General features: G+C 46.9%; 1 protein-coding gene across 1 annotated transcript; it reads left to right on the forward strand.

The window, feature by feature from the left end:
• The first annotated feature begins 1,144 nt into the window (after positions 1 to 1,144).
• Positions 1,145 to 3,587, forward strand: LOC115569969 (uncharacterized). The gene has a single exon (XM_030398238.1). It carries the CDS (start codon positions 1,413 to 1,415, stop codon positions 3,507 to 3,509), a length of 2,097 nt encoding a protein of 698 aa, XP_030254098.1. The 5' UTR covers positions 1,145 to 1,412; the 3' UTR covers positions 3,510 to 3,587.
• Positions 3,588 to 16,719: the final 13,132 nt, after the last annotated feature.

Raw genomic sequence — 16,719 nt, forward strand, 5'->3', positions numbered from 1 at the left:
CTCGGGGGACGAGTCCATTAGCCTCGGGTCTGACAATGACGACGAGGACCTGGACTGCTCCTTTACCCCATCGACGGCTGCAAAGCCGTCGCCCGGGGTCGAGTCAAGCAGCGGGTCTCCAAACCCACCTGCCGGTTCTGACCTGCACGATGTCTGCAAGAGAGCGGCTGAAAAGCTTGGCATCGCGTGGCCGGAAACCCTCACCGAGGCCACCACGTCTCGCTATGAGGGAAGAAGGCTGCCCAAAGTCAAATCCTCGGCCAGACAATTCCTGCCGGTCTTCCCGGAATGCGTGGAGGAGGCAACCCGGTCCTGGAGCAATCCACTTTCCGCCAAGAATCTCGTCCAGGGAGGCTCGGCGCTGGACTGGGCCGACATGGAAGAAAGAGGTTTCTCCCACCTTCCTCCAGTCGAGCCTCTGCTCGCCTCCCACCTCCACCCTTCGAATAAGCCCACCATGACGGCAGCAAGCCCCGCTCTCCCGTCAAAGGCCGAGTGTTTTCAGTCATCACTGACCGAAAAAGGCTATAAAGCGGTGGCCATGTCGGTGAGGGCCCTGAACGCATCATCGCTGCTACTGGCCTACCAGGCTGAGCTACAGGATGAGATGTCAGCCTCTCCCGCCCCAGCCCTGTGGGATGAAGCGTGCGTGGTCACGGACCTCTGCCTGCGTCTACACAGATGCGCCGTCCAAGCCTCCGGAAGAGCCATGGCCCTGATGGTCGCTCAAGAGAGAGCTAGGTGGCTGAACCTCTCCAGCCTCTCACAGAAGGAGAAAGCTCAGCTCCTCGACGTCCCCGTGGACCCGAAAGGCCTGTTCGGCCCGGCGGTTGCCACCATGCAGAGACGGTGTGAGGAAAAGAAAAAGGAGGGTGAAGCGCTTCAACTGTGTCTCCCCAGAAAGATGCCGCCACCTCCTCCCCCCGCAGCACCTCGGCAGACGTTTGCACAAGCCGTGACCCGGCCGGGTTACCGCATCCCCAAACGCCAGCCCCCAGCCCAGGCGGCCACCCAGAGCAAGCCGCCTGAACTTAAGGGTGCATGGGCCAAGAAGCCTTTTGCTACCAATGTGACGCAGGGGAACCAAGCGGCCCCCCCTGCCACTTACGGGGGTAAGAAGAAGCGACGCGCCACCTAGTGCGCTGTTCTCGGAGGGGGCTGGCAGGCCCAGTCAGACGACTGCTTTGCCCCCGACGACAGATGTTCTGTTCGAGCCATGTTCAGAGAGGGCATGTTCCGGACCCCTCAAGAGGCGTGCAGAGGCCGTGCTGGCACTCGCAGTTCACAGCCAGAGGAAGAGGAGGAAGGTCGGACCCGCAGGGAACTCTGTGGAGCTCCAGCCGTGTCACAGAAGCACACACCAGTGCACAAACACACACCAGTGTCCCTTCCCCCTGAAATGTGTAATAAAAATGTTTTCTGGTGCGCAACCAGGCTTGAAGCCAAGGGCGCAGTCGTTTTTGTTAATAAACACAAAAAAGAAACAGAACATGGCTGTACAGCCCAAAATAACACCACGGGGGGGAGACATAACCCCACCCGTGGTGCGGCGGACCAGTCTGCCTGCTGGACAGCACAGTCCGAGCGCCGCGGTTGCACAACCTGCTGCCCAGCCCAGCGGAGCAGCGAGACCGCCGTTAGGTCCGCTAGCAAAGCGAGCTCAGCAGTGGCGTGCATGCACGATGTCGAACTGGGTGTTGAAAACTGTAACCAGAGGTTACAGGCTCCAGTTCGCGTCCACCCCGCCCAGATTCAACATGGTTTTGCAATCAAGGGCGCAGGGGGAAAGAGCTCGTATTCTGCAGGAGGAAATCAACCTGCTGCAGGTCAAGGGAGCTATCCGAATAGTACCGCCAGAAGAGAGACAGAGCGGTTTCTATTCGAGGTATTTTCTGGTCCCGAAGAAAGGCGGGGGTCTGCGACCCATATTAGATCTGCGTGCTCTGAACAAATACATGAGAAAGTACAAGTTCAGGATGCTGACGCACACAGCTCTGATAAGATTCGTGCGCCCAGGCGACTGGTTCATATCCATAGACCTGAAGGACGCGTATTTTCACATCCCTATTTATCCCCCGCACAGAAAATATCTCCGATTTGCCTTCCAGGGCATAACATACGAGTATATGGTGCTCCCGTTCGGCCTTTCATTGAGTCCACGGGTGTTTGTAAAATGCACCGAAGCGGCCATTGCCCCGCTAAGAGAGAGGGGAATGCGCTTAGCGACATACATAGACGATTGGCTTTTAGCCTCACAGTCTCCCGAACAAATTCAGGCTCACACCAGACTGCTCACGTCACATCTGGCCGCCCTGGGTTTCACGGTGAACTGGGAAAAGAGTGTTTTGTTCCCAACTCAGAACATCACTTTCATCGGTCTGTCACTGGACTCGGTCGCACTGAGAGCGCGTCTGTCTGCGGAGAGGGTGGAAGCCTTTCGGGCTTGTCTGACATTTTTTCGCAGAGGGACGCGACTAAAGTTCAGAATATGTCTCAGACTGCTGGGGCTAATGGCATCGGCCTTGACGGTCATTCCGCTCGGCCGTTTGCACATGAGGCCTTTTCAGCGGTGGGTGGCGTCGCTCAACTTAAACCCGACGCGCCACGGACAGCGCCAGGTCTCAATCCCCACTGCGTGCATCCTGGCTTTGCGTCCTTGGAGACGCAAACCTTTTCTGACAACAGGAGTTACCATGGGAACTGTCCTGACCAGGAAAGTTGTTACTACAGACGCCTCCCGAGCGGGCTGGGGAGCCACCTGCGAGGGCAGAATAATAAATGGCACATGGAGCCCACAGATGCAGGTGTTTCACATAAACTGCCTGGAACTCCAGGCTGTGTCGCTGGCACTGAAGCATTTTCTGCCCTTTTTGAGAGGGCAGCATGTTCTGGTCAGGACGGACAATACCACGGTAGTGGCATATATCAACAGACAGGGAGGGCTGCGTTCACGTCATCTGCACATGCTGGCACACAGACTGATAATGTGGAGCAGCTCACACCTATTATCGCTGAGAGCCACTCACGTACCGGGAGTACTGAACCTGGGGGCAGACCTGCTATCCAGGGGCAACCCTCGCTACAAGGATTGGAAACTCCACAGCGAGGTGGTGGCTCAGATTTGGGAGAGATACGGTCGAGCGAAGGTGGATCTCTTTGCGTCAGAAGAGAGCGCTCAGTGCCCTCTGTTTTACTCACTCACTGGCCAGAGCGCGCCGATGGGGCTGGATGCATTGGCGCACGAGTGGCCTCGTGTCCTCCTATACGCTTTTCCCCCATTAGAGCTGATCACTCCTACTCTCGCCAGAGTGCGGGAGAGGGGCCTGACTCTAATCCTGATAGCTCCCCGCTGGCAAGGGAAACACTGGCTAGCGGAGATATTTCAACTGTTGCACGGACAGCCGTGGCCTCTGCCCCTCCGCCGGGACCTCCTGACGCAGGCACGCGGAGAGATTTTTCATCCTCATCCGGAGCGCATGGCTCTATGGGCCTGGCCCGTGAAAGGTTGAATCTGGCTATTACTGGGCTCCCACAGAGCGTCATTGCCACTATTCAGAGTGCCAGAGCCTCCTCGACACGCTGCGCTTATGATGGTAAGTGGCGCGCGTTTGAGGATTGGTGCGTCAAAACAGGGGTGATAGCTTTTCAGAGCCCCGTCCCTGTAATTCTGACGTTTTTACAGGAGTTGCTGGACAAAGGTCTGGCCTTCTCTACTGTCAAAGTGTACTTAGCCGCTATATCGGCATGCCACGTAGGCTTTGGAGACAAAACGGCAGGTCAGCATCCTCTCGTTTGTCAGTTTATGAAAGGAGCTAGACGCCTTCGCCCAGTGTCGAGGAGTCTGGCTGCCCCGTGGGATTTATCCTTGGTGCTTGATGCACTGTCGGGCCCACCCTTTGAGCCGTTGCATCAGGTAGAGCTTAAATTGCTCTCCATTAAAACAGCTCTGCTAATCGCGTTGGCTTCGGCCAAGCGCGTGAGTGACATACATGCGCTGTCGGTGAACCCGACATGCATGCAGTTTTTAATGGGGGATTCGGGGGTTTTTCTGAAGCCCAACCCCGCGTTTGTGCCCAAGGTTTTTAACCCGGCACTGTCATGTCGCCCTATTGAGCTGTCGGCGTTCTATCCTCCTCCTTTCTCCTCACAGGAGCACGAACGCCTGAATGCGCTCTGCCCGGTGCGCGCATTACGCGTATATGTGGACAAGACGGCTGGTTTCCGGAAATCAGAGCAGCTGTTTGTGTCATGGGCTATATCACACTTGGGGAAGCCTCTTACGAAACAGCGTTTGTCACACTGGATCGTGGAGGCTCTTGCCTTGGCTTATGAGAGCAAGGGGCTGCAACCCCCTGCGGGGCTGCGCGCTCATTCCACCCGTGGTGTGGCTGCGTCATGGGCACTGTTTAAGGGCGTTTCTATCGAAGAGATATGTGCGGCTGCCAGCTGGGCTACGCCTCACACTTTCTCGAGATTCTATAAATTGGATGTTACTGCACCCACACTGTCTCACACAGTTTTGCGTGTGGGGTCAGTAGCGAGTATGTCTGTTTGATTGGCAGAGTACTGGTCTTCGAGCTTGTCTGGCAATACGGGAGTCTCTACATCCCATAGTGAGATACCGAAACGAATGTTGAAAGAGAACATTAGGTTAAGAAATTAACCCCGGTTCTCTGAAACATGAGTGAGGTATCTCACCAGACCACCCTCCTTGCCTGGCGCGAGGAAGAGGTGTATTTGCTCAGACTGAAGAATTGACGATACGCCCGGCTTTATAAGGAGGAGGAAGTCCCTCCTCCAGGGAGCGGACGTCACGTCTATCTGCCAGTCAAGACTGGCGTAGTGGAAAATAGCTTCTGGAGACAAGCGCAGGGGGCGTGTCCCATAGTGAGATACCTCACTCATGTTTCAGAGAACCGGGGTTAATTTCTTAACCTAATGTTACAGGTCATCTGCAGGCTTATTTTTGCTCTAAAATTTTTAATTGTGGTCAGACTCCTATAGATTAATGCCCGAAGCACAACTCTTTAAAAGAGCCCCCGAACCATGCCTGTGCTCCAAACCATTGGGCTAGTGAACAGCTCTGAATTTACTCGGGCGAGACTGGGGTAGGAGTTTTAGGATAACTTATTATGCATTTCCAGAACTAAATAAAGAAAACATTTTTACACACAAACATCAAAACAAATCAATTTTATTTATACAGCCCAAAATCACAGTCACATTGTCTCAGTGGGCTTTAAAATCTGTACAGTGAACGACATCCTCTGTCCTCAGACCTTCGATTTGAGTGAGGAAAAACTTGCCATATCATATCATGAAAATCATTTTTTATAGAATTTCATAATAATATTAAAAAAGACACATAACCAGTAACATCACTTTTAGCTGATCATCTGATCCTTCCTGCCTGCTGATTTCAGATCCTTAACCCCCTCTCTGTTGTTTCCTTACCTCTGTTCCCCTCCCCTCTTCCTCTCCCACGGGTTGTTTGCCTGATTGATATAAAATGCATTGCTTTTGAATCTTTAATTCTCATTAAGCCAAAGTGTTCAAGGCCTGCATAATGGCTAGCAAATTCAAAATTGCCATCAATTATCTCCCTAGACCTCTCATTAGAGATTCTGGCCACAGGTTTGGGCTGCTGCTGCTGCTGCTGCTGCTGCTGCTGCTGCCGCTGCTTCGGCTGCTGCGGTGGCGGCAGTGGTGGCGGCTGTCCCCGACAGGACGCTGGCAGGTCCGCCCACACTAATAAGGAGAAAAGTGCAGAGTCATAGAGAGGGGGAGGAGGAGGACACAATCCCTCTCCTTTTTTCTCTCATTTGCTCATTGTGATCCGTCTCGAGGTTGGTGCTAAAAGCTGTTACACAGGCAAAGGGACTGGCAAGATAATGGCAGTCGCAGGCTATTAAAGCCGGAGGTTTCCAGGCACCAAATTTGACTCATCACTGTGGATTGAACGGCACGCCAGCACAGTGTTTTTAGTTTGTCATAGCTTGTCACGTCTAATTGATTCTTCCTCAAACTCTTGGCTCAACTGCCAATGAATGAAGTAATTCTCCTTCTCTCCTCTTGAGGTGAAAAAAAGGCTGGTCATTCCATATTTCTGGAGATAAAATCACAAAGTCGCCTGTTGACCTCCATTTGGTGGTTTCGAGATGATATCCAAACCCACCTCCGTATGACTGATTCAGAGTGGACAGAGTTGAGGCACAGCCAAATGATGATCCATTGACTCATACTCAGTCTGGATCGCACCGAGATATTGGATTAATTGGTTGCATCAGCTGCGGGCAACTTCCTCTGCTGCCTGTCACGACTTCCGGGGGAGGCCGAGCGACGCATTTAGGACCTTACGGGAAGCGATTTGTCAAGATGGCTGGAGAACATTTGCCTTGATTTCACTCTGGGGACTGGAGAGCTTCTCAGAATGTAGATCAGAATCGCTACTTTACTGTGTGCACAATGAGAGAAACACACATCCCCACACTCTCTGCTACACACACACACACACACACACGCACACACACACACACACACACACACACACCACACTGCGTTTGCCAAGCCCAATCAACAGGACCCCTGGGGAGCAAGAAGGGGAGAACCAAATTCAATCAGGCTATTGATTTGAGGGTGTGTGTGTGTATGTATTAAGGAGAAGTGTGCGTGTGTGTGTGTGTGTGTGTGTGCGTGCATGTGCGTGTTTGTGTGTGTGTGTGCTTGTGTGTTTGCATCGTCACACTCAACAGCATGTCAAGGCCCACTTTTGTCTAAAGCAACCCTACAAGTACTTCTATTTAAAGGACTATCAGCAGCTAGTGCGGCTGCAGCTGGAGAGCTCTCTTTTCTCCGCGCTGCAGCGGTACAACGATTGTTACATCCTTGAGCAACGTCCTCCAGGATACTGTGTGAGTAAAACCGAGGCTGACATGCTCCAACACAGGCTTTGCTGAATATCAGTATTACTACAAAACATCGCGGCGAGGGCCTCATTTACAGAAGTCCACCCTTGTGTCATAGACACTAAAGGGGTCATATCGACAAATCTGAGCAGACAGCTGGTTCTCTGGACCTGCGGGATTGGTATTGTGATATGCTGTGTATTCTTTTATGACAGCCTGTCTGCTGCTGTTTGTTTCAGAAACAGAGCTTGATCCGTTTGGTGTTTTAGAGCCCTCAAGCTTTTTTTTCTGATTTACCTCACCTATGGTTTTGCCCCCGAGGCGGTTCATGCCTGTCCTGGGCACATTTATGCAGATGTGATGCCAACTGTAACTGGCAGTATACGATTAACCATCGCCGTGGCTCCCGTCCGACATCTGTACAAAGGCATAAAACTGAGCGATGCATTTCCTTGTTACCACACAACACCATGTCTGGGTAACGGGGGTAGGATCAAGAGGCAGAAAGTGTGCCATGATAAATGTTGTGCCCCCCGGAATAAGACAGCAGTTTATGTATGGAGGAAGGGGAGCAAATGATCTCTTTTTACTGGTGTGCAGGTGGTGTGATAAATCTCCCACCACGGTGGCCATTTTAAGAGCAGCTTGGCCTGTTTCTGCAGACCCTCCAGACTTGGCTCTCAGAGCAGAAACAGGCAGACATCATCCTGAAGGAGATGCACTCTGCATATTTTTGGCTTAAACTGTATATTCAAACATTACATTCATATGGGAGCCAAGGTAATCATCAATCTTTTACTCCACTGTGTTTTCTACATCGATATACCAAACTGCTGTTCAGGGTCTGGTACTTTACAGTCTGGCACATTTTACTGCAGAAAAATGGGGGAAACAACTGTACGACAGAGTTTTTGAGTCCAGTGTCCTTTGAAAAATCCACAAGAGTAAACTGTATGTTGAATCAACTGCAAGTAGCCACTGAGATGACAACACTATCAGTATTTTAAAGGTCCTATTTGTAATAAAAAAAAAAACTCCTCCCAATTCCTCAAAAACTGACGCTTTGGCATGCGGCCGCCCTGTCCTACAGTCCCAAAGACTGAGAGAATGGGGATGGGGATTTCCGACAGCTAGGACCTTCAATTAATGCAGGCATTAATTTTAAAGGAATTATTAAAAACATTTTAAACAGCCAGATATTTGCTTCCTGTCAGTGAGTTAGATGAGAAGACATGCGCATTAAAGTACAAAGCTGGAGCAGAAAAAAGTGATGAGCCCAGTTATCTAGTTAGACGGTGTACCTGATATCACCTTGATGGTGTTGTTTCTAAAACATTAACATCCCTCCAGGACCATAATTTCAACGTATTAAAGAGTACAAGAATAATTACCACACAGGTCAACATATATAAAGCATCTTGTTACGTCCCCTGTTTCCGTTTGGTGGCGGCCTCTATTAGTTGAGGTAATTATTATAGCTGCAAAGGAAGGAAGTGAGGAAAAGTAGTTATCAAATGAGCCCAACACATTGAAACAGTCCCTAAGGGTTTACCAAAAGCACCTTAATATTCAACCTAGCACCCTACCAAGTACACAGATCATTTAGAGGAGAGCTGTAGGCAGTTAGAAGCCAGCTTAGCCTCCTCACTACCAGCTTAACAGTCCCCATACACATCCCATTTTAAAGTTACGCCTTGTAGGTTCAGGGACCTAACCCTTTATACCAGAGAGCTGGTCCAGTACCTCCTGGACAGAGGTAAACTTGGGATCTAACATATAATAAAGAGTGAGAAGTTTGAACAGGGAGAAGATCACGGATGAATGGTCAGGTTAAACAACCACTGGACTTTAGTCTAGGAGAACACTGCTGGTGTTTGTGTGAAACCAGAAGTCAACGATTAGTTAATTCAACTTATTAATGTTGTGAAGTACTGTCATATACATAATGTGATGTAAGTACCTTAGAAACTTAATGAAAGTTACAGAAGTAACATACTGTTTACAAGCCAAACCAAAATGTTTTCCTAAACCTAACCAAGCTGCGACAATATGATGAAGGCCCGGTACACGTGTTGCTGTCAGGCCACAGGGGCCACATTGTTCTGGACACAGAGATATAACTAGGGATGCACCGATCCGACTTTTACAGTCCCGATACCGATACCAATGCCTGGACTTTGTGTATCTGTCGATACCCGATACCGATCCGATGCTGTTGTTGAATTAATAATAAACTGTATACCTTCCACCATGTGGAAGAGACTAAAGGTACCAGACTTTCCTAACTAAGACAAAATAATCAGTTGCCGAACATTGTAAACATGTGTAACATTAATAACATTAATAATAATAATAAACCATTTAATTTATATAGCACCTTTCAGGGCTACCAAGGACACTTAACAAAGTGGAACAAACAAAACAAAGAATAAATGGAGCGCCTGTCAGTCCGCACGGAGGAAACACTAGCACCCACGTCAGTAGCACCGTCCGTAAACAAACTTGTGTCCGGAGGCTCCGTGCACACAGAGGAGCGACGCAGGAGACCAAGAGATCCAATCCCAGCGATGAAGCCTGGGTTGAAGGGATAGCAGAGGTCCAGGTGCTCCTGTGCTGAACACCTGAAGACCCCGCCAGCAACGGCGGAGTAGCAACCATCCAACATGGCCACGAGCCGGGGGAGACCACAGTAGCAGAGGAGAGCGACAAAGGAGCCAGGCGGTGAATAACCCTGAGGTTGTGGTGGAGGGACGACCAACGGAGCAATGATGGACAGCCCACATAGTATTGAGTACGTCGGTTTGAAGGTTAGCGTTGCTAGGCTAACAGCTGATTGGTGAGGCTAACACCTGATAGCGGGGCTAACAGCTAATCAGCGGAGAAATGTGACGTGAGTAAGTGCAAAGTCCTGCAAACAGGAATTCAAAATAAAACATAGCAGCTGAACCTGAGAATAAACTGACGCCCTCTCCTGCTACTGCACAACAAATCTACCTACGGGTATTAATAAAGTAAGCTGAACTGAACCGAACTGAACTAAACTAATAAAAAGTTGGTCAATCAATAACTTGTGCTATCCAGCATGCGACACATGCGCCGCTGACGAATGACGTAGGATGTGCTGCGACGGAGAAAAAAAAAAACTGGATCGGCCCATGGATCTGTTATTTTACAGATCCAGCCATTTTGTCAATATAGGGGCCGTAAGTTTAGGGAACTAAAATACTTCCAACAGAGACAATAACCCCTCCATGTGTGTATTTTCCTGCCCTTTTTCCGCAGAGTCACAGAGCTATGACATTACTGAAATGTGATTGGTCAGTTTCTATGATGTTCCGTCGACAACATCGGAGTGGTGATAATCAGATTGTGCTAAGCAAAGCATAGGGGCGCACCATTTTGTCCAAGTTTTCTGAAATAAATAGTTCAACTTATGGTTAAAAACAAGAAAAACAAACATATTCACGTCTCTCAAGAAAAGCATGTTCATTAGTTGAATTTAGACGTCCTTGCAGGCCTGATTTTGGACTTAAGACGGAGTAGGCCAGCTGTTTTCAGTCTAAGCTAATCACCTCCTAGTTGCTGTCTCCATATCTAATGCATAGATATTAAATTGTTATTGGTAAAAAAAACAAACAAATGTATGTACCGAATGTTGAACTATGAGTTTAAAAGACTAGAATAAGGTCATGAAGTGCACAGTCTATGCTGGGAGCTCTCTCGCTTTTGTTTCCTGTCATCTCTCCCTTCTGTCTGTAGACACAGAAAGATGATGCTCTGAAAAATGATTTTCAAAAAATGCTTGGTCGCACCTTTCAAGGCTGATTTCTAATTTAAAGCCCATAATGCTCTGCTCCGTCATTGACTAAAGTATATCAGTGTGCTGCCATGCTGACATGATGTCACCTTGGTGTTTAACCTCTGAAGGTCACATCATGGTTTCCACTGCTGTCAGTTCAGATTGGTTCCTCGCCGGTGCTCATCAAACATGACTACATCTTCATCTTCTTTTGATACATGTTCGGTTGTAAGCTGCTGAAGATGGTGGCACAGATGTCCCAATAAAACAGTTGTCATTACAAATAAAACTGTCATTCGCACGGGTTGCAGCTCAGTTATTTATTTCCAGGTGAAGGAACAATGTACTGTGCCTGCGCGCATTGATTCACAAGGACTTGTGGGCACGGCACCATGTGTTAGACATATTCTCTTGTTTACCTCTTTAGCCTGGACACAAGGGGAAATCAATACTGCTCTCTGACAGGTCAGTAAACAGCTTCCATTCGAAATTTACTGGTGTTACCCAAGCAAGTTTATATTTCTGACCAGGCCGAGTCACTCTATCAGTGGGCCTTCTCGCTGACATCCTCTCCTCCTGCTGCTATCGCCCATCAGGGTGGCAGGGTCTTTAATCGATGTGGAGCCAAATGGGTCCTGGAAAAGGCCATTAAGCCTGGGCTGTTGACACTGCTGCTCAGACCAAATGATAAAGCTCCGTGTTGGAGATAAGAGAAGGCAGCGACGCTGGCAGAGACAAGGACGAGGCAGCAGACATAATGGGGGATCTGAGGCAGCTTATGGACGGTGTGTGCATGCATGCGCGCACACTACATGTGCGTGCCGCATTTATACGATGAAAGCTTGACTGAATGCGTCATCAGATTTCAAATGCTCCTATTAATATGTAAACACATATGATGCTCCTGTTTTTTGATTCTCTACTAAACGAAGCGTGAGAGGAAGATAATATATAATGTGTAAATATTATTATTGTTTTTGCTGAAATGATAAGACCTTAAAGATCTGAAATTGTAGAAACTATGATTTCCTCTCTTTTTTTTTATTATAAAGCAGGTCTAGTTATACAATCACTCAGTCCACAGAGAAATGCACAGAGCTTAAAGCTAAAATGGAAGCATTTGAACAGAGGGTGAACAGAGGTGCTGCTGCAATAGACAGTATGAGGGAAATTATGTGTTTTTGAACATTGAAGCTTGAAGCATTTATCAAGCAAAGCATTGACCAAAAAAAAAGTTTGAACCTGAAAAAAATTGGAATGATGTGGGAGTTTGGCAGTAGCATTCCTTTTTCTATTAGAGGTAATTTTCCGATATTTGTGAAAACTGTACGATGATCACCTTCCAACAACTTCATAACCCTTCCCTTAGTTACATCAAGTCAAAGCTCCCCTTTCTTCATTGTTGCTTCATAAAGCATAGCTGAGAGTTATGAGTACCAACATCATGTCACCCTGAGCTTAATGTCGGTCATCCGCCACCCGCAGGAATAAACAAAAGTTTCTACCCTCGAAACCATGTTGTCCAACAAACTTTATTTTCAAACACGTCTCACTTGCGGCGTTGTGGCTGTCAAGACGGCTGCCTAACAGCTTGGTGCCACACTGTGAGCCACTGTGATGAGAGCCCCATGACGCACAGACACACCAGTCAAGTTTTCACATGACAGTGAATGCAGTGGGATTGGTGTTACCATGGGCAGCAAAAAGTTTTTACAAAATGTACTACTCAATGCACTGCATGTGGTTATGACTAACACTAAGAGAAAGTATTGGGGACATTGGGTGTGTTTTACTGCAATCCAACCAATAGTCAAGATGTTTCAATAAGAAAGCGAAAATGTCCAGTCCAGTAGTTTATTTGTACATGTCATAATGATACTTCACGTTACAATTAGTGTCATATGGTAAAAGTACTTACATTTTGGGAGGGGGAAGGGATGGTGATGGAGTCATGTGAGAAGTCTGCCAAACCAGTGACCACAGTTTGAGACTGTGTTTCAACATTTATTAGTGCTTTATGGAGACCAAAGCAGGTATTTTAAGTCAAAACATGATAATTTCCTAACACTATCAAGTGTTTTTTTGTCCAAAAATTAAACCACAGCATCGTTGTCACAACATAAAATAAAATGAATAAAATGAAGTTAAATAAAGAACAGTAAAGTTAAAGATATCCATGGCTGACATAAAATGTAATCAAAGTAGGTAGGACACATCATCTAGGAACCATTATACACCTTGACAAGATTTTGTGCCAATTTATACAAGATACAAGATAATGGGGGTCTCAAAGTCCGCTGCTCTTGATCTAAAACACCTGCTTTCTTCTTCATTGCTAATGACATCACGCATCATGTTGCAGCGATTAAGCCTCTTAATGCGTCACGTTTCTATATCCATTAGATGTTTGGATGTCTTCAAGATCTCATGCCAATCCATCAGATAGTTGTTGAGTTATTTCAGTCTGTACATGAGTGATGGACCCGAAGACTGACGCTGTCATCCCAAGAGTCACGCCACCAGCCTGGCTAAACACTCCGGATGGTAATCTTTGCATCAACATTATACAACGCTGAAATCACAGCAGAAGCACGAGACAGCAGATGAAGACAATTGCGAAGCTCTATCTCTGAAGGAATGAACAAACAGAAGTGAAGTGTCCAAACAATTCCAGTGCTACACAAAAGCTTAACGATGACTGAATGCTGAACTTTTAAAAATAGGCACCTTGTCTCTTGTCAACCGCATGACCACACATGTGGAGCCAATCGGGTCACTGTGATGTCGGCGCCGTGCGTCGAGGGCAGGGAGCATCACAGTTTGGCTCTGCTTGGGAGCACGGCCGTATTAGCACGGGTCAGCGCGTAACCCTCTGCTGTGAGAATCCAACGGGAAATGCAGATGAGCGCTGCATAGCACGGCATGCCAAGGAATGTTAGTCAAATAATAAAAGTGTAAGATAACTAGCAGATAACTAGAAAACAGCAGTGAATGAACTCACTTTGTCAGTGCCAACAGTGGGAAGGCACTACAACCATCACTGTTCATGATGCAAGTGTGATCTCAGTGCTGCAGAAGGAAAGAATAACAGGAGAGGCTGCAGCTAAAGTGGAAGTTGTACTATGAGTTTGACGAGGCCAACTGTATATACTGTATATATATCAGAGTATCAGAGGTTGAAAGGCCAAGTGAGAGTGAAACAGAGAAAGAGACGAGGCAAGCAAAAATCCTTACTCAGACAGAGATAACACACTCTACTGGGGGAGTTTGAGTGTGAGGATGGAGCATCTGCTCCTGCCCACTGGGCCTCCCAGCTAGTGCAAGCAAACACTCACACTCTCACACACATACACACACACACGCACTCAGAACCAAACTGCAGCTGATTCTAATGAGGCCGAGGCCTGCTGGGCAGCAGGACGGCTGTTCCAGCCTGTCTCTGGCCCTCTGATTCTTGTCCCAAAGCTCCTCACGCGTCATCCACTGTTTCACACCCACCGCACTGTTTTACACTCGGCGATGTTTCCTCCCAGCGTTGGAGCGTCACATCAACAGACTTGATTAGACTGGACTACAACAGAATGAATAAATAGAATACAAAGAAAAAAGAAAGGCACTGATTGCTTTCCTTCAGCTTCATTTAATATTGTCCATATCGGGACATCTTGAGTACGTAAACTGTTACACTAACACCATCGAACCAAAGAAAACATAATTAATAATGCTTATAAATGAAAATAGTATGATTAACTATTTAGGTCTTAAAAAAATTATTCTCCATTTGAATTAAAAAACATTTCAAAGTAACAGAACTTGACTTATCTTATTAAGATACTCAATCTGTTTTCATAACATCTAGCCAGAGGAAACAAGATGGATTAGCTAAAGTTTTGCAACCATTTTTCATTTGTATAATAGTTCAACAGCAAATTCTTCATTACAAAAACCTATAACTATAACTAATAAAACTAATAATATAAAACACACACGCTCAGAGGGTAGAGCAGGTCATCTAGTGATCGGAAGGTCACTGGTTCGAATCCCAGCTCCCCCTGGCTGAGCTGCATGTGGAAGTGTCCTTGAACAAGATGCTGAACCCCAAATTGCTTCTGATGAGCAGCTGGTACCTCGCATGGCAGCCTCTGCCATCAGTGTATGAATGTGTGTGTGAATGGGTGAATGTGGCAAGTACTAGACTGGAGCAGACTGGAAAAGTGCTACAGAAATGCAAGACAATTTACCAACACAATGCATGGTATAGCACGTTATCTAAATCTACTTTCATTCAGGTCCATTTACAACATGTTCTGTTACTTTTAGTCACATCACATGATCTCAGTGAGCAGATAGAAATGAGCCAGTTACCATGGGATTATAGGAGTTTAAATTTCCTTGTTTTCTCCTCTCTCATTTAGAAGTGTTGGCTGTTTTTTGCTATGAAATTTTGTGCAATTGAGAACTATTCCTTCTGACTTTGGTAATCTCCTGACATTCCACCGAGTGACACCATCAGGACAGTCACTGTGGTTCAGTAGGAATATCTTTCGGGTTAAATGGTGTGTCTGGAAATTTGGTACAGACATTGAAATCACCTAGAATATTGATTTAGATGATCTCCTGAGTTTTCACTTATTCAGTGAAATATCAAACACTTTTAAGAGGCAGCCATTGGTGATCCCATAACTTTTTCTTTAATGCCACCAGAAGGTTGACCTTTAAGGTTGTTGAATGGATTACACATCCAGAGTCTCCACAGGATGAATTGCAATAACTTTGATTCCTGGACTTTTCATCTAGCGCCATAATAAGGTCAAATTCCCCATTCTATCGATTTAGTACTTTCCCATCAGCCTTTGCTGTACTTTGTGTTTTGTGCTAATTAGCAGCTGTTAGGATGTTAACATGCAAAACTAAGGCGGTAAACACTGTAGACATTAAACCTGCTATACATCAGCATGTTAGCATTCGCATTGTGAGCATGTTAGCATTCTGACATTAGCATTTAGCTCAAAGCCTCGCTGTGTGTCAGCGCAGCCTCACAGAGGTTCGAGCATGGCCTTGTTACACTAGACTGAGGTGATAGAGATATTTGGAGGATTGTTTTGATGCTAGCAGTATTCATCTACACTCTAAAAGGGGGTTTGTTTGCAGTGTCATAGCAGGAGTAAGAGCAATGGCCTGAGTGTCAATTACTGCAGAAAATCTCCCAAATAATTAAATAACTATGAATCCTGTGTCTTTTCCCCCTTTGTTATCCATGCCCATTCTGCAGGCTCACTGATGTGTTGCCATGTTGGCCTCACAAGGGCCCGCCCATTTTATCTCATCCTAACTCATTCAGTGCTTTGAGTCTCCTTCGTGCCCTCTGTTCATTTACTCCAACTCTCTTTCCTTTCTGTCTCAGAGTCCCTCCATCAACAAGAGGGATAAGCCCCAAACAAATCTGCCTAAAGCCTTTTGCCGGGGCTGATGGTCTCACAGGAATGATACCTATTCCCTCTCATTTCAAATGACTCTAATGGCATATTGACGTGCATGCAGATTAACAGATTACTGTATTTGTGTGTGTACACTGGGCGGGGAGTGCACAGTCGCATCAGTGTGCGTTTTCATCCAACTTCCGAGCATCTTTTATCATTCGGATCACTCAGAAGAAATCTCAACTTGTCCTTTTTTCCCTCCCACCTAACACTTGCATACATTAGCATGAGTTACCACCAGCATGATGATTCATAGGGACTTTGTTCAGACCTTTTTGATTCATTGGGAACTGACTCAGCTCGAAAGGTGCATCATAATCAACTGCAGCTGTGTGAAAACAACATTTTGCAGAGTTTTCTACAGTAACTGAACTATTTAATATTTCACTGACATAGTTATTAAGATTATCACACAAAAAATCAAATGCAGGGATGTCAGGTCCGTTCTCAATCACTGTTTACTTTTGCAAATGCATCTCCTTCGTCAGGCTGCACGGCATCGGTCTGCTCATGGTTCTTGGGGATCCACTATTTT

This window comes from Sparus aurata, chromosome 1 (assembly GCF_900880675.1).
Source record: "Sparus aurata chromosome 1, fSpaAur1.1, whole genome shotgun sequence".
In the NCBI taxonomy this organism is placed as follows: Eukaryota; Metazoa; Chordata; class Actinopteri; order Spariformes; family Sparidae; genus Sparus; species Sparus aurata.